Source organism: Lynx canadensis, chromosome D3 (assembly GCF_007474595.2).
Source record: "Lynx canadensis isolate LIC74 chromosome D3, mLynCan4.pri.v2, whole genome shotgun sequence".
Classification (NCBI taxonomy): Eukaryota; Metazoa; Chordata; class Mammalia; order Carnivora; family Felidae; genus Lynx; species Lynx canadensis.
The window spans coordinates 57,335,680-57,354,587 of NC_044314.2; the positions used below are offsets into that span (position 1 = coordinate 57,335,680).

General features: G+C 45.4%; 1 protein-coding gene across 1 annotated transcript in view; it reads right to left on the minus strand.

Annotated features, from left to right (window-relative positions):
* LAMA1 (laminin subunit alpha 1) overlaps positions 1–18,908 on the minus strand; it is a 152,009-nt gene that overhangs the window by 53,953 nt on the left and 79,148 nt on the right. Inside the window, exons 21-31 of the mRNA XM_032595339.1 lie at positions 18,316–18,422; positions 17,817–17,997; positions 17,097–17,233; positions 15,962–16,198; positions 14,152–14,295; positions 13,456–13,635; positions 11,765–11,950; positions 11,091–11,218; positions 10,330–10,450; positions 8,234–8,371; positions 2,421–2,542 (exon numbers count right to left, since the gene is read on the minus strand). Of these exons, the coding sequence (XP_032451230.1) occupies positions 2,421–2,542; positions 8,234–8,371; positions 10,330–10,450; positions 11,091–11,218; positions 11,765–11,950; positions 13,456–13,635; positions 14,152–14,295; positions 15,962–16,198; positions 17,097–17,233; positions 17,817–17,997; positions 18,316–18,422 (1,681 nt within the window). The remainder of the gene's footprint in view (positions 1–2,420; positions 2,543–8,233; positions 8,372–10,329; positions 10,451–11,090; positions 11,219–11,764; positions 11,951–13,455; positions 13,636–14,151; positions 14,296–15,961; positions 16,199–17,096; positions 17,234–17,816; positions 17,998–18,315; positions 18,423–18,908) is intronic.

Genomic DNA, 18,908 nt, shown 5'->3' on the forward strand with positions numbered 1-18,908 from the left:
CTTTTCTCAGTGTTTGTACACTATTTCACTGTAGGTGTGTGCCACGATATATAAAAATCAGGTCCCTGTAAGTAGATATTTCAGTTTCCCCTGTGATTGCTTGTGAGTATAAGCAATGCCAAAATATATCCATCTTTGCACACATATGCAAATATTTCTACAGCTCTGATTACAGAAGTAGAATTAATGAGTTAAAATTTATATACATTTTAACCCAAAAAGTTTAATAGTAATAACTATATGCATGGTAGTTTAGAAGAGAGGCTAACAGCACCTCTCATTTGTTACCGTCAAGCCTCACTTACTTGGGGACAATAAAAGAAGATGCAAGCAACGATTAAAAAAGAAAACTTCATTTTAGCCTACCAAAAGTTGGTATTCAATCTATACATGTTCAATGCCTTGTCAAACATTCTAAGCAATGATGAAATGTTATTTATGAATTACAATTTCATATAAACCAAAGAGGTCTCATAGATATTCCAATTTCCACATAAAACCTCTGGTTCTTTTTTGTGTTCAGATAATTCCAATATGAGCATCACGAGTTCAGGCAGAAGCTAGCCTCAGTCTCATTACTAAGGAGCATTTCTGCATTTCATCATTTCACCAGCATATACAGATTCTAACTGCCCCCCCCCTACATTAAACAGGAATGGAATTCTTCATATCGACATTCATAAAATTAATAACAATTCATCTCCAGGTACGCTGGATACAGAGGTTGGAGGCTATAATTATTCTTCAGAAAATAAAACCTGTGGCACAAAAACAGACACTCAGATCAATGGAACAGAATAAAAAACCCAGAAATGGACCCACAAACATATGGCCAACTAATCTTTGACAAAGCAGGGAAGAATATCCAATGGAATAAAGACAGTTTCTTCAGTAAATGGTTCTGGGGAAACTGGACAGCGACATGCAGAAGAATGAACCTGGACCACTTTCTTCCACCATACACAAAAATAAACTCAAAATGGATAAGAGACCTAAATGTAAGACAGGAAGCCATGAAAATCCTCAAGGAGAAAGCAGGCAAAAACCTCTTTGATCTTGGCCGCAGCAACTTCTTACTCAACAGGTCTCCAGAGGCAAGGGAAACAAAAGCAAAAATGAGCTATTGGGACCTCATCAAAATAAAAAGCTCTGCACAGTGAAGGAAACAATCGGCAAAACTAAAAGGCAACCGACAGAATGGGAGAAGATATTTGCAAACGACATATCAGATAAAGGGTCAGTATCCAAAATCTATAAAGAACTTATCAAACTCAACACCCAAAAAACAAATAATCCAGTGAAGAAATGAGCAAAAGACATGAATAGACACTTCTCCAAAGAAGACATCCCGATGGCCAACCGACACATGAAAAAATGCTCCACTTCACTCATCATCAGGGAAATACAAATCAAAACCACAATGAGATACCACCTCACCCTTGTCAGAATGGCTAACATTAACAACTCAGGCAACAACAGATGTTGGTGAGGATGTGGAGAAAGAGGATCTCTTTTGCACTGCTGGTGGGAATGCAAACTGGTGCAGCCACTCTGGAAAACAATATGGAGGTTCCTCAAAAACTAAAATTAGAACTACCCTACGACCCAGCAATTGCACTACTAGGCATTTATCCACGGGATACAGGTGTGCTGTTTCAAAGGGGCACATGCACCCCCATGTTTATGGCAGCACTATCAACAATAGCCAAAGTATGGAAAGAGCCCAAATGTCCATCAACGGATGAATGGATAAAGAAGATGTGGTAAAAAAAAATACACACACACACACACACACACACACACACACACACAATGGAGTATTACTCGGCAATCAAAAAGAATGAAATCTTGCCATTTGCAACTACGTGGATGGAACCACAGGGTATTATGCTAAGTGAAATTAGTCAGAGAAAGACAAACATCATGTCTTCACTCATATGAGGACTTTAAGACACAGAACAGATGAACATAAGGGAGGAGAAGCAGAAAAATATAAAAACAGGGAGGGGGACAAAACAGAAGAGACTCTTAAATATGGAGAACAAACTGAGTGTTACTGGAGGGGTTGTGGGGGGGGGGCTAAATGGGCAAGGGGCATTAAGGAATCTACTCCTGAAATCATTGTTGCACTAGATGCTAGCTAACTTGGATGTAAGTTAAAAAAAAGTAAATTGAAAAACAAATAAATAAAATAAACAATAAAACCTGAAAGTATTTTCTTTCGTGGGTTCCATTTTAACACCCCGATACCAACACAGATACTTTGCTTTTGGAAAGATTCTCTTCAAATGCTGTAATAATGAACACTTTCTCTTAAAATCAGCCTTTCTCAACACACAGAGAGTATTAGTTAAAAGCCTGGAAACCAAGGCTGAGAATGGAAGCAGCCCCAGATTCCGGGCACAGTTGCGCGGGCTCACCTGGCAGGGTGGCTGCGAGGACAGGCGCACACAGAGCAGTCGCTGGCTGAGCCAGTCACCTTCCCGAAGTACCCAGGAGCACACAAGTCACAGTGGTCACCAGTGGTGCTATGGCTGCAGTTCTGGAGCCCCGCGTTTCAAAAGGAGAGGAAAATCATGGGGTAATTGTTAGAAATCATCCTTACCTGGTAACACCTAAGTAAGCCACTGTCAGGTATTATTATTATTATTATTATTATTATTATTATTATTGAGAGGAAGAGCATTTTTCATCACATATTTTTTTAATATTTATTTTTATTTATTTTGAGAGAGACAGACAGACAGTGAGGAAGAGGGGGGCAGAAAGAGAGGGAGAGAGCAGGTTCCACCATGTCAGCACAGAGCCCAACCCCACAAACCGTGAGATCTAATCTGAGTTGAAATCAAGAGTCAGATGCTTAACCGACTGAGCCACCCAGGTGCCCCTCTTCATAGGTTTTAAATCCTGGAAATACTGCCAGCTCTGGCCTGTATTCGTCATAATGAATATAGCCTAGGAATTATTAATACATCCTTCTTATAGAAAATACACACACATACAATATGTATGCACACACATGGCTTCTAGAAGCTACCAACTTTCAGGTCCTTAAAATGTGGATCTAGGGGCACCTGGGTGGCTCAGTCGGTTGAGCGTCCAGCTTCGGCTCAGGTCATGATCTCGCAGTCTGTGAGTTCGAGCCCCGCGTCGGGCTCTGTGCTCACAGCTCACAGCCTGGAGCCTGCTTCCGATTCTGTGTCCCCCGCCCCCCTTCTCTGCCCCCGCCCCCACTCATGCTCTGTCTCTCTGTCTCAGAAATAAACATTAAAAAAAAATTTTTTTTTAAAACATGGATCTAAAATATATACTAACTCAAAAAAAAAACCATCTGAAGCACACTGGTTTTACACATAGTTGGGGTTCATTGATCACAGGTGAGGGGCTGAAAGAACAGAAGTAAAGAGATGATTTAGGAAACAGGGAAGAAACTGCTGAGCTTTAATTTTTTTTTTTTTAATGTTTATTTATTTTTGAGACCGAGAGAGATAGAGCATGAACAGGGGAGGGTCAGAGAGAGAGGGAGACACAGAATCTGAAAGAGGCTCCGGGCTCCGAGCTATCAGCACAGAGCCCAATGCGGGGCTCGAACCCATGGACCGCGAGATCATGACCCGGGCTGAAGTCGGACGCTCAACCGACTGAGCCACCCAGGCGCCCCAACATTTCTTTAATGTTCATTTATTTCTGAGAGACAGACAGAAACAGAGCATGAGTGAGGGAGGGGCAGAGAGAGAGGGAGACACGGAATCGGAAGCAGGTCACAGGCTCTGAGCTGGCAACACAAAGCCCAATGCGGGGCTCAAACTCACGAACTGCAAGATCATGACCTGAGCTGAAGTCAGACACTTAGCCAACTGAGCCACCAGGTGCCCCGAAACTGCTGAGCTTTAGAGCGCCACCAGGAGATTCTCGCAACAAGCAATTCATTTCTAGTTAAATTTTATGTCACCATTTCGATGACACGACTTATGATCCTGCCATTAAAATAGTTTTTGAAGCTACAAGAGAAAATAATTGTTGACATCCATTTGCAAGGTGAAATCTGCTTTGGCCAGTTCGATCACTGTCCGCCCAGGCCCTGGGCACTGGCTTCCGTGTGGGGTGTAGGGACAGAAAGACAAGATGCGGAACACTGGCAAACAGAAGCAGACTTTCTTCTTGGCAGCCAGAGAGGATATACAAGGACACCTTTTTAGACCTTTGAAACGCTATTTTTGAAATCCTTTTGATTAAAAAATATGCCAGTATTTTCTGTTTTAAAATTACATTCCTATTTCACCTGGTGAAAGTAGATTTTACTGGGATCCCCCAGGCCCCTAAAAGCACTATCTCTTTAGGAGGAAAATTTGCAACCTCGCTCTTAAAAAGAACATGTGTTAAGTACTTGTTTTAATGATACACAATATAAATCTGATGAACAATAAATAGATGATGAACAAGTATGGACCCGATTTTCTGGTTTTCATTGCTGACACCAACTCCAGCATTTAAAAACTCCCCAAATCCACAACAGATCGTGAGCTTCCTGGTTTCCAAGATCCTAGAGAACTGAAGACAAGCTGCCCCCGAGAGTGGCTGGGAAGTGAGAACCTGTTCACGTCAACCGGTCTGGAGGATGAGTCACGTGCTTTGGAAACTGCACAGACAAGGCTGGTCAGTTTTTCAACGGTAAAAGCGTTAAGGGTTATCTCCTGGAAGGGAGTCCCCAAGGAAAGGAATTCCCAGGATAGCTTGGTGTTCCTCAGTCTCCCCACCCCTTTCCAGGTCACATGTCTGACCAATGATTTTTAGGATACTATCGAAGTCCCAGTGACATGAAGAGGGGGGACACTATATGCTGAGCGACTAAATCAGATCCAAAATGGTCTGCATGCCCACCTACGTAATAATCCACAGGAAGTGCTTAAAAGAGATTTTGTCAACTAGAAGTGCACTGTTGCACTAAACCACAAAAGAGACCTCACAAGCTGAAGACTGAAGAGGAAAGATAAGGTCCCAAGTTCAAAGAGCAAGGACTTGGTGTTAAACATGTGGACAGAGTGTAAGCATCTTAAGTCAGCTCAGCAGAGGCAGCAGTGGCCAGACCGGCAAAACCCACGGGCTGCCTTCATGGGACACCTAAAGTCGGAGAGAGAGACGCCCCACCCATACCTGGAGAAAAGGTGCTGGGCTGTGGGCATGATACTTTAACCTCAGGATGGGGAATGGACTCAACCATTCCATAGATACATCAGGCATATAAACTAAGGATATTTGACCAGGAGGACTGGAGATTCAGGGCCTTTGATATGTGAAAGAGGAAGGTAATGTTTTACAAGTTATGTCTTAAAACATTGCCATCTTTCATGAACAGATTTGAGCTACTGGTTTGTCTCAATGGCTCCAAAGATTAAAAGTGCACCAAACGGGTAGACAAGCCAGGGCACTAAATTCCAGGAATAATCAGGGCTGCCCAAAGATGAGCTGAGCTCCCCATTGCTGGAGGTGGGTAAACATACGTTAAACAACTGCGTGGTGTGAATAGTGTAGTTCAGACCTAAGTCATCTTGGAGCATACGTATCCACTGTTGTGGACTGCAAAATTTAACGAACAAATCCAGGTGTGAGCTTTTATGGGTTCCAGGTAACATCTGGCAAACGTTTCCTCCCAGAGCGGGGAACTGTCCAAAAGCTATCTGTCTTTATTGATACTGGTGACACTCTTCACCACAATCTTTCCTGGATTGGGTTAAGCAGGCTGTATTCTTCCTTGGGTACAAATCAACCGGTCATTTGCTCAACTTTATTCTGGTGAAGTTGGGCCAGGAAAGGCAGGGTAATAATTTAACGCCCTAAGAGTGCCTAATCTTGTTAAAATAGTTAGCTGTACCAAGGAAAGATACAGTATGAAAGAACTGATCAACTTTTAAAAAAAAAAAACTTTTTTTAATGTTTACTTATTTTTGAGAGAGAGACAGAGGGAGTGGGGGAGGGGCAGAGAGAGAGAGAGGGAGACACGGACCCTGAAGCAGGCTCCGGGCTCCGAGCTGTCAGCACAGAGCCCCACGTGGGGCTCGAACTCACGAACCACGTGTCCATGAGACCTTTGTCCCCATGACTGGCCAAGGGACCTTCCCCGCTAATTGCGTCTCGATTTAAGTTGCCTGAAATCAATCCTCCTTAAATCCTTAAATGAGATTGTCTCATTTTCTTGATTAGGACCTTACTTTTGCCTGGAGCATGAGCTGATTAAAGTGAATAAATTTTTTTTAATAGTGTTGCAGCTATTTGCATCTTCATTAAGTCCATTTTACCTGGTAAAACTGGAACAATTCTTTAATTCCACATATATAATGAAGTCAGCAAAGGTTAATAGATACCTTTTTAATTGAGGAAAACCCTGCTGCGCCTCAGCATCGAAATTCACCTGCACACTGCGACAATTCAGCAGCGTCCCTAGTGCAAATGACCTTTACAGGCCACATACGAAAAAATGCTTCCAAACAGAAGACAGGTCTAGAGGGCTGCAGGTCGGCTGGGAGCCCCCTGTCCTAATTTCCCTGTCCTGTTCCTTGTGATTAAGCCACACCTGGGACCTTGACGGCTTCAGGTATGTCTTTCTCGGGGGGCAGCTCATTTCCTGTCAATGAGTTATTTTACCCGAGGTAAGTTAGTCTTGGCGCAATTTATACGAGTAACCCCTGTTTCTCCAAGAATTATTATTTTAAAAATGAGATTTCCAGAGTGGGGGAAGAATATCAGGTTATTCTATGCTATCAATAAGGCCTTGTCAGCTTAAGCGAAATCACAGACACAAGAGTTTGTCCTCAGCAAGGCCTCAAGACTTCCATCTGGCCCATGTGTTCCTTTTCAGTGACCAGAATTCTCCTTAGGTTTCCGGGACCGATCTTGGTCTAGGCTGTTAAAAAGAGAACCACGGGCCCAAAATGGCACCACTTAGGCCAAGACGCCACACTGGACCTAATACCTAGCCTGATTGCAGTTTCAGTCTCCCCCAGAAATGTATTTAACCAGTCAGTCGGGAATTTTCTCATCAGCACCAGTGAGGTACCCTGTCATGTAGGCCCTTCTCTATCCCCAAAAAGGAAGAGGAGGTGACCCACCTAATCAGACTCCCTGCCCTCCCCCCAGTGGAAAGTGACCTTGCCTCTGGAGCAATCCTTTCTTTTTGATAATAACTTCCTTGCCCCACCCTCCCTCCTAAAAAATTTCTATTTTGTATAACTCCTTGGAGCTCCCCTCTACTCAACAGATGGGATTGCCCCCCCAATTCACGAATCCCTCAGTAAAGCCAGTTAGATCCTCAACTTCTGAATTTTGAATTTTGTGTGTTTTAAAAACAAGGGAAAGGTGTCTCAGAACCAAACGCATACGAAGACATCCAAGAAATTAAGTATTATTAGTTTTTTTTTAAATTGATCTTTGAGAGAGAGAGAGACAGAGCACGAGCAGGGGAGGGGCAGAGAGAGAGGGAGACACAGAATCCGAAACAGGCTCCAGGCTCTGAGCTGTCAGCACAGAGCCTGACGTGGGGCTGGAACCCACAAACTGCAGAATCATGACCTGAGCTGAAGTCAGATGCTTAACCAACTTAGCCACCCAGGCGCCCCGAAAATAAGTTTTTTTAAAAAAAAAAATGCGAGGAGAGAAATAAATTTGCGATATTGGCATTAACTTATTTTATTTTTCAACGTTTTTTTTTTTTTTATTTTATTTTTGGGACAGAGAGAGACAGAGCATGAACGGGGGAGGGGCAGAGAGAGAAGGAGACACAGAATCGGAAACAGGTTCCAGGCTCTGAGCCATCAGCCCAGAGCCCGACGCGGGGCTCGAACTCACAGACTGCGAGATCGTGACCTGGCTGAAGTCGGACGCTTAACCGACTGCGCCACCCAGGCGCCCCGGCATTAACTTATTTTAAAACCTCCAGGTGACCCTCCCAGTTCTAGGACACAAAGGTCTCGTCTACTTTCACCATAACCACCAGTACTGCAAGTACATGTAACTAATTCCCCAGTTGGTAGCCACACACAAATTCACAGAACTAAAACTTACACAAGACTTCGCACTGACAGCATCAGACCTCTTAGCTAATAAGCCTTTTGGAAGGAAATTTACGTGTAGTTTACACTAAATATAAGCTCCCTCTAAACCAAGATCTTTATAGGACTCTGGACCAGAAATTCAAAGACTTGGTGCCTCCTCTAATCACCCACACAAACACACGTACCAAGCACTTCCCAGTTTCGGGGTCACAGGCATCGCTGTGGTTGTTGCAATTGCAGGGCACACAAGGAGCGAGCAGAGGGCGGGGTCCTCGGCCACCACCTTGCGGCAGCTCCCCTCTGTGGTAACCAGGTGCGCAGTCCTGAGCGGATGCAAAAGGAAATGAACATGATTACACAATGGGTGAAGGACTTCTAGCGACTCTGACACCAATTCCACTTCTGAGCCCCAGCTCTGATCAGTACATTCTGTGGCCAGTTCTTTGTGTGGGATTGTTGTTCCCCCACACCAAGCAACGTTTGGACACCAGCTGGGTGTCTGACAATTTAATTCTCACACTACCTACCTGGAGATAGCATCAGATCTCACAGGCTAAGGGCTCAGTTCTGGAAGTCTGCCCCTCCCCCCCCCCCCCCCCCCACTACAGACGCCAATCACAAATCCAGGCTGTCACCTGTGTTCCTGACAACCAGCTATAGATTGGAGGCTCCAACAACTCCCTCCTGGAGTTTAATTAATTTGCCAGAGTGGAGCTCAGAACTAGATCACTGGTTTATTATAAAAGAATGTAACTCAGAAATAACCAGATGGGAGAGATGCAGAGGGCATGATACGGGGAAGGGGCTTGGAGCTGCCATGCCCTCTCCTGGCTCACCAAGCGTTCACAAACTAGGAAGCTCTCTGAACTCTATCCTTTTTTTTTTTTTTTTAATGTTTATTTATTTTTGAGAGAGAGAGTGAGCAAAAGACAGGGTATGAGCTGGGGAGAGGCAGAGAGAGATGGAGAGAGAATCCGCAGCAGCTCCAGGCTCTGGGCTGTCAGTACAGAGTCCGACGTGAGGCTCAAATCCACGAACCATGAGATCATGACCTGAGCCAAAGTCAGACGCTTAACGGACTGAGCCACCCAGCGCCTCTATCCTTCTGGGTTTTTATGGAGTCTTCCTTACATAGGCACGATTGAGAAAATCACTGGCCCCTGGAAACTGATTCAACCTCTAGTCCCTCCCCTCTCCCCTGAGGTCTGGGGGTAAGACTGTAAGTCCTCCAACCACATGGCGGGTTCTTCTGGTGACCAGCCTCCATCCTTACATGATCTAGGAGCTTTCCAAAAGTCACCTCATTAACATAACAAAAGACACATTTACAGATCTCATCACTTAGGAAATTCCAAGCATTTAAGAACTCTGTGCTAGGAATAGGGGATAAAGACCAAATACATCTTTCTTCTGATAAATTACAGTATCACAACTTGACTAAACATTTCTCCAAAGATGATACAATGGCTAATAAGCACCTGCAAAGACGCTCAACCTCACCCATCATTAGGGAACTGCAAATCAAAACCACACTGAGATACTACCTCACACCCACCAGGAGAACTACCATCAAAAAACCAGAAAATAATCAGAGTTGTCAAGGACGCGGAAAAAGTGGAACGCTTGCACACTGTGAGTGGGAATATAAAATGACGCAGTGCTGTGGAAAACAGTATGGCAGCTCCTCAAAAAAGTTAAAAACAGAATTACCACGTGACCGAGCAATTCTACTTTTGGGTATAAACCCCAAAGAACTGAAATCAGGGTCTTGGAGAGATACATGTAGCCATATTCACGGCAGCATCATTCACAACAGGCAAAACGGTCAACGCAGTAGCCATCAGGCTAGCCAGTCATAAATGAGAAATACTGCAGGATTCCATTTAAATCAAGGACCTAGTGCGGTCAAATTCAGAGACAGAAAGGTGATTGCCGGGCTGTGGGCAGGGAGACTGGGGAGTTCCCGTATGATGGGTACAGAGTTTTAGGTCTGCAAGTTGAAGAATCCTGGAGGTTGGTTGTACAGCGTGAATGCACTTAACACTACTGAACAATACCCTTAAAAATGTTTAAGACAGTAAAATTTGTGTATGCGTATTTAACCATAATTAAGTTTTTTTAAAGAGAAAAATTATACAATACATACAAATTCTGATCATCACTTGGAGTTGTAACAAGCAGATTTCCACTCAGAACCAGGTAGTGGGTTTTAAGCACCGTCTCCCTAACTGACAGAAGGACCCAGCCGTGTGCCCGACGACAGAAGGACCCAGCTGTGTACCTGACAGGAGAACCCAGCCGTGCCAGGAGGACAGACACACTTCTCTAAACGGGATGCCGCCTTCTGTCCCGGCCGCAACTTGTCCGCCTTTTTGCCAACCTCCATGGAAATATTTGAGATTCTGTGAAACCATGAAGTGTGAGAGGGGACATTAATATTTAAAAAGACGCTTTCTAGAGACCTAGCACATTACCTAATGAATTTGCTCATGTATTAAATCAGAGCTTTCCTGCCGGTTTGGGAGTAGCTCCTACACGATTATAAAGGGAATGTGTAAAAGCTCATCATTACTGTCATTACACGGTGAAGGTCCCCAGCCAACATTTTACACCTTACAAACAAGGTTCCAGAAAGCACACCCAGAACTGGAAGGAGTAGTTTGGCCATAACTGAGCAGCTTTCTTTATGGGATAAGCACTAACTGAGCAGGTGACAGCATTCTTGATGTTATTACAAAGAAATGTCACCTCAGTTCAAGGGCAGAACAGAAGATGACAGAACTGTTTTGTTTTCTTTATATTTCATCCTCAGCTAAGATTTCACCATTATGTACTCGCATTTTATATCCACATTAATTGGAGGATGGATAATCTAGGTCATTTCCCACACATTTCAGAACATTAATATTTAACAAAGTTTTGGTGAGGAACACAAATATATCTAGACTAATAAATATAGGAAGTAATAAGGGTGAATCAAATCTCTTCAGTTTGGTTTCAAATTAAAACTATCTGTTTTTCATTCTAGAAGATTCCAAGTACCTGCTTTGCTGTAATCCCTGACCATAAGATGCTTTGATGAGGATGTACTCAATGTTGCTAAGAACAGACATAAAATCGGAGCGTGTGACAGGTTTTTCAGAAACAGAGTTAAAATATCTCCAAAAATTCTGTGGGGGAGAAACACAATTCAATTACATTCAGGTTACAAATCCTCAGGGGCTTGTGAACTTAGTAATTCTCTGGTCAGTTTCTCCGGAAGTGAGCCCCGTCCCGCGCAGGAGAGCGAACATAACGGAGGCAGCTCTGCGGTCACCTCCCAGGCGGCAGGGATGCCAGCCTCGTTTGTCGGCAGACAGGTGTCACCTATGGCAGGTGAATAGTGAACCGTCCACAGACCTCCACCAGGCAAGTGGACACGCACCTGCCAGGTCCAGGCAAGTCCAGAGACTTCACGCCATTACATCCACTCAGATGGAGACATGGGTATCACAATGGAGGATTTAGGGTGCAATCTGCACCAAGGTAACACAAACCTAGTATACAGTTCTTGAGAACATGAAACTTGGATTGTTTTCACAAATCTTACCAAACCCGCTGGGATTTTAATCTCCAGGTCTTCTTGCTTGCTCTCGTATTGGCAGCTTGTCATTCCACTGCCCCCAGAGCTAAATTCACACCCTTAAGGGACATGTGTGAAAAGGGGACACCGTCACCTCTTTCATCCCCACTTCTTGGTCTTGTCGCACGCCATTCTCCGGGGCTGGCACATCCACGTAGATGACTTGCTTTCTGGTCCGGCCTCCTTTGATGAGCACTTGGGGTTCAAGGTTGAAGGTGCCCATGCCATTGGAAGAATAGAAGGCTACGCTGTACTTCAGTCTGCCACCGTAGGCCAGGAGCTGTGGGACAGGAAATGGCTTACACCTCTTATGCGCGCTGGTTTAAAGCTTTCACCACAAGCCTGCTGCCACTTGAAAGAAATCACACATCACATGGGTGGGATAGGTTGTCTGGAATTTCCTTCCTTTTAATTCTACCTAATTATGGATTATTACGTTGACTCAGGCTATAGTTTTTTTGTTGTTGTTGTTTTGTTTCTTAAGTTTACTTATTTTGAGAGAGAGCAAGCAACAAGCAGGGGAGGAACAGAGAGAGAGGGAGAGAGGGAGAATCTCCCAAGCAGGCCCCGCACTGTCAATGCAGAGCCCGACTCGGGGCTCCAACCCACAAACTGTGACATCACGACCTGAACCAGAATCAATAGTAGGACGCTTAACCGACTGGGTCACCCAGGTGCCCTAGTTTTTTTTGTTTTGTTTTTTGTTTTTTTAAAGTTAGAGATGTTTTATAGGTTCCTTTTTTTGTTTGTTTTAACTGAGGCATGTTTGGAATGTAAAAAGCTGTACACATTTAAGTTGTACAACTCCATGAGTCTGGGGATGAGTATACACCTGTGAAGCCACCACCATCATCAAGGCCACCACAGACAGGTCCAACACCTTCCAGAATTTCCTCTTGATGGCACCCATGGAGGGCAGCACCAAAGTAACAAATCTGTGTGGTAATGATCCTGATTATTTTCAAATTCCTTTGAATTAAAAATAACCTACAGCTATAGGAACACTGGATACATATTTGCCAATTTTAAAGATCTGGGTGATTTCACTCACACACTCAAATTGATTTAAACAAAAATGCGGGGCGCCTGGGTGGCGCAGTTGGTTAAGCGTCCGACTTCAGCCAGGTCACGATCTCGCAGTCCGTGAGTTCGAGCCCCGCGTCAGGCTCTGGGCTGATGGCTCAGAGCCTGGAGCCTGTTTCCGATTCTGTGTCTCCCTCTCTCTCTGCCCCTCCCCCGTTCATGCTCTGTCTCTCTCTCTGTCCCAAAAATAAATAAACGTTGAAAAAAAAAATTTTTTTAAACAAAAATGCAAGTGAGGCCTTCAATACTCTGTTATAGTAGGTTTTTACAGCCCATCCCCCTCCCCAACCAACGACTGGCGATTTCTTAAGAGGAAACACAGCATCTAGGTTTGCACTGAGCTTACATTAAGAACAATGAAAAATATTTGTGAAATCAGAGAGAGAGAGAGAGAGAGAGGGAGACACAGAATTGGAAGCAGGCTCCAGGCTCTGAGCTGTCAGCACAGAGCCCAATGCAGGGCTTGAACCCACAAACCGCGAGATCATGACCTGAGCTGAAGTCAGATGCTTAACCGACTGAGCCGCCGAGGCGCCCCATGGGGGGATTTTGCTAAGTGTTAAACTTCTCCAGCCCCACTTAGAAGAGTGAACTAATAACCCCCTCGGTTACTAGTAGGCTAACACAGTCCATTGTGATTTCGGACGAGACCCGAGTCTCCCAGGAAATGAGAACCAGTCCTAGGCTGGGCGTGGGCCTCACCTGGTCTCCCTGGAACCGCTCTGGCAGTCTCCAGTAGAACGGCTCCGTGTGAATATGCTGCCTGACAGTCACGGCGTCCAGGAGGACATCAGGAGCCTGGTAATACACCCCCTGGGTCGTGCCCCTGAGGTTGCTCTGAGAAACCACACGCAGGAGCGGCTGACCCGAGCCCAGCGTTATCTGGTCATGGAAGGAAAGGAAAATACACCTCAGGACACGAATTCACACCTCCCCTTTGATTTGTCAGATTCTACTATCGTTTCACAGACGAGATAGCTTCATTATTAAAACAGGAGTAACACAGATGTTTCCTTCAAACTCAAACCTCTGGGTTAAGGTGAAAACTGCACGTGTTTTACACTATTGTGTTTTGGGCCAAGCTACTGCTACGCTGGGGCAGGATTCAATCCTATGAAGGAGGCTGTGGTGCGTTGCAGTCTTATCTTCTCGCCAAGTAAAGCTTTTGACAGATTAGCTAAGGAGCGACACGGGGTGCCTTCCCGTCCTCGCTTCATTTCTTTCCTCGGACGGCAGAAAACAGAGCTCCGATTCACAGCGAACCCGGGTCAGCTTCCTGGAATTTCTGATGCCATCAGAGCAAAGTTTAAAGTACTTGACTGTCTCCCCCACCATCACCCAACTTCCACGGTGGGGAGGGTGTTGAAAACAGCACGCTTTACCGCGCGCACCACTCACCGGGGTCCTCACATAACCCTCGAGCTCTGAGCAGACTTGTGACAGCCCGAAGCAGAAGCAGGGGGTGCACCCCAGAGGGTCGTCGGCGCGGAGAGCATAGGTGCCGGCTCGACACTCGCTGCACTGCAGGCCAAACACATTTTCCTAAAGGAGAAAAAGCAACAGACTCGTCTGTTGTTACCTAAAAAGAAGGTGTGATTTTGGAACAGAAATGAGAGCAGACAGCAAACTCATTCGGGAGCAGCACACGTCTCGGAAATAGCCGTTTCCTTGGGCAAAGCAAGCTCCCTGACCTCAAGGAACACCCGCCCTCTGACGCCATCAGTGATTCCCAAACGCAGCTAACCATCAGCATCACCTTGGAGGCCTTGGCAATATATAGATTGCCTGATGAGCCTTTCCTAGAGCAGCCAGGGAGGCCTCCCCGAGGCCCCAGGTGACTCTGATGGCCCGTCAGGTGGAGAACACAGACCAGGTGATCACTGAGGCAGGCCCTTCCCGTCCTGTTCAGGTGAAAGTTGCCGTCACCTGTGTGGTAAGCCAAAGGCATAGTCACTGGTGTTTCCATTGCTCCCGGGCCGTAGTATCTGCATGGGTGCTCCCTTCCTCACCCCTAGTCACTAGTCAGCCCACTACCCTCTCTCTCACCAGCCCCTGAAAAGGATCAGAGGAGGTAGCCAGTCACCTCCTAATCACAAGCACAAGGGGGAACCCAGTGGAAACACACAGAGTTAAACATGATGTTGAAATCTTACCTGCTGGGAAAACAACACGCACAAATTGCCTTCAGTCTGGCCAGCACATACCAAAGAATAATTATCAGCTATAAAATCACATCTTCTTGAAGCCCTGGGTTACCCGTTTTGCCTGAATATTCAAGACGCACTGGCTACTCAGCCAACCAGAACACGAAAGAAAACTCCGCGTCTTTCAGTTCAGTTCCATCATCTGACACTTGCAATAACCAGTAAAAATTCCACTTTAGAGAAGTGTTCTAGAAGAGCCTACACCGAATTGCAACTCAAACCTAGAAGGCAGTGAGAACCATGCCAAGTGTCTAAAACCTAGCTGCTGATGTAAATACAGTAAAACCTTGGATTGCGACTAACCTGCTCGGTGAATGTTCTGCAAGACGAGCAAACATTTCTAACAAACTTTAGCTTGATAAATTAGTGTCTCTCAATAGGAGTAGAACCTACTCCTAGTAGTGATGCCGAATGTCACGTGATCCCAACTGAGCCAATGTTTCTTCTCTCTCTCTCTCTCTCTCTCTCTCTGTCTCTCACTGCTGGATTGTGAGTGATCATCCATGCAGTACCACATTTCTGTGAAATCCTCCAAAGGAGGCAAAAGCAAGTGTCACTGGATAGGTTCCTTGTGAAAGTTGCCCAAAAAGAAAAAAATCCCATTGAGCCAATAGGCAGCAGTGATCCCACTGCTGATAAAGTCGTCCTACACAATAACCCTCCTTTCTCTTGTCTCCCTCACACCAGCCACAAGGGTTTTCAAAGGCAAGTGCAGGTTAGTTTGTTTACTTTTCTTGATATTTTGTATTTTCTTTATTATTTTGTATTGTACTACAGTATTGTGATCATTTTTATATGAATATTTTTTGGGTTGTGGAACGAATCACCTGAGCTTCCATTATTTCCTATGGGAAATTCGCTTTGATGTACAAGTGCTTTGGATTACAAGCATGTTTCTGGAACAAATTATGCTCACAAACCAAGGTTCTACTGTAGTCAAAAGCCCAAAAGTCCTAGTGATGCACGTGAGAGGGGAAAGACAGTGGAACGCCGAGGGCCGTTACCTTGCAAGAGCAGATACCGGTTTCCTCTGCACAGCTGCAAAGACTCTGTTCCTCATCACAGGTGTCTGCCGAGGTCCCTCTTGGGTCACAGTCACAGGGCACGCAGTCTGGAAAGTCTCTGTACCCCAGGGAGCACTGGTGGCAGCTCGGTCCACCGAACGCTGGCTTACATTGGCAACGGCCAGTGAGCACATCGCACTGATGACTGGCTGACCCAACAGCACTGCAATTGCAGGCCTGGAAAAACAAACTAACTAAATAAAAAGGTACCTTTTACATTTTCATAATGTACAGACATGGGGATTACAGAAGAACACTGAGTGTGGGGAAGTGGTCGGGATGAGTGGGCCTCTCCCAATATGGCTCCATGGATTCACTCTGCCAAGAGCCAACGGGAGGAGGTGACTGCCATGCTGGACGGCTGTGCCCCGTTCAGCACATGCGCACTGGGCCCAACCTGTGACCTGAAAGTCAACATCATCTTACAGGTCAAAGTCAAGTCTGTTTTCAAAACACAACCTCTATCTAAGCTTCACTGAGGAAAGCTACATAGAAAACAGAACCAAGGAAGACTGGATACAACCCTCCAACAAAGTGACTTATGTCCTTCTCCTGGAAGATAGTGTACGTGCAGAATACATTTAAAGGGCACTAAAATAAAGTTTTCCAGCCATTAATTCCACAGCCGGTTCTCGAAGAAAATGTAGAATGATGTACTTTAAAGGTGCTGCTTCAGGTGATGCCTGAACCCGTACTGAGTTTTATTTATTTATTTCTTTTTTAGTTTTGTTTTTTTTTAACGTTTATTTATTTTTGAGACAGAGAGAGACAGAGCATGAACGGGGGAGGGGCAGAGAGAGGGAGACACAGAATCCGAAACAGGCTCCAGGCTCTGAGCGGTCGGCACAGAGCCCGACGCGGGGCTCGAACTCACGGACCGCGAGATCATGACCTGAGCCGAAGTCGGACGCTTAACCGACTGAGCCACCCAGGCGCCCCACCCGTACTGAGTTTTAAATGCAAACCACAGAGCCGTTCACCGGGTTGAGGTCAAGCGAATGGATGACAGAGAAGGAATGTAATTTGCTCCAGCAAAGCGCTTCTCGGTTAAGAAAATGCCGATGGCAGTGCGCACCTGGCATCCGAGCTCTGGGTCGCGGCCCCAGTATCCGTCCTCACATTTGTCACAGGATGCGCCCCGAGTATAAGGAGGGCAGATGCACTGCCCCGATTCCGGGTGACAAGTGTGCTGCGTGTGGGCGCAGTCACAGGCTGCAACGAAGACAGACAGTGTTGTAACACATCAGGACCACCGCGCGACGGAAGGCGTCTGAGTTGATGCCACAGGTCATCTCCCTTTTATTAATTCTCCAAACCATTCTAGACCATTCTTCTAGTTCCTAACGGAGACCTCGTGGTTCCCAAGACCCATCCGTGTCTCCCGGGAGGTGGCTGTTCCTCCTTGTCAGGAGCTGCTGCTGGAAACGGGGTAACCGGGACAGAGAAACAGAAGTAGGCGGGAAGATACAGCCAATACTCACAGGGCATTTATTGTGTTCCAAATGCCTATGCTCAACATTTAAAATAACTCCTGGGTAGAGATTACAATCAGCTTCTCTATTTTACAGATGAAGAAAAGAAAGCTAATCGAAGTTCACATCATTATTAGTAAAGCCTGACCAGAGATTCCGGGCAGATGAAAAACAGGGGCCAGGAAACAGAAAAAAGGTATGAAATCCTACACACTCAAAAGAGAAAAAGTGAAGGAACTTAACAGAATTAGAAGTCAAAGGAGAGCTCCAAGAAAAGTCGGGAAATTACTATAAAGTCTCAGATAATGAATTCCAGAGCTTACGTGTACAGCCGCCGTCCTGGAATGCATAGAAGCCGCGTGCACACCTGTCGCACTTTTCCCCAGCCACACCTGGCACACAGTGACATCGGCCTTCCTCCGTGCAGTCATCCGACAGGGAGCCTGGCGTGCTGCAGTTACAGGGCAAGCACCCAAGCCCTGTGTCCAGCCCATAATAGCCATGCTGTTTCACAGGAGGGACAGAATTGTGGAAGCCACAGATACATTTTAGTTAGCCACTAATACTCACGAGGCTGTTTCCCAAGTCAAACACAGGATGTTTCACAGAATCATAAAGTGCTCACGATGTCATTCCACCCCCTTACAGACTGAACACTTGGCCCACAGGTAAGGACCCACAGCATTCACCAGCCGTGTTTTGGGCATGAGCTCTTTCCGGCAGTCATGAAGTCCATTTCACTGGGAACCAATGTTCAGGTATCGATTACAGACCTCGCTGACACATACTTTAATTGTACGCAATGACCAGCAGGCCTCTTACCGAGCACCGGTCACACTGCTGTCCAGTCACATGCGGTTTGCAGTCACAGACTCCAGTCTCCAGATGGCAGACACCAGAAAGGGAGCCTTTTCCATGGCATTCACAGGCTAACACACACAAGAGACACATTTGTGCCCATTTCTGGGTATAGCTGTAATAAGACCCCTTAATCCCCAAAGGCAAAATTTTAAACATTCATGTTTCAAATCCTAAAGCTAAAATAAATCACTTTCAAATGACTTTTAAAATTTAGTATTTTTCTGAAAAGTAGGCCAAATGGGGTTGGTGGAAGGAACCATCACACAGAAAAACCACTGAAGCTATGACGATAGCAAGTAGCAAACGATCTTAACCAATTTCATGAATTCCTTGAATCTGTAAAAATGAGCCACCGATGTTTATTAACAAATCTTCATAAGAAATATACGACGGAGATTTCAAAATCAACTGAGTCGCCTGCTCTCATTCCAATCATGTAGATATTTAATATTTTAAAGCTCCGTTATAACAATCTAAATAGCTAATATTACATTTCATAGTTTAATGTGACATATTTCCCTGTTCTAAGTCACAAGTTATTTGTAGCTCTAACG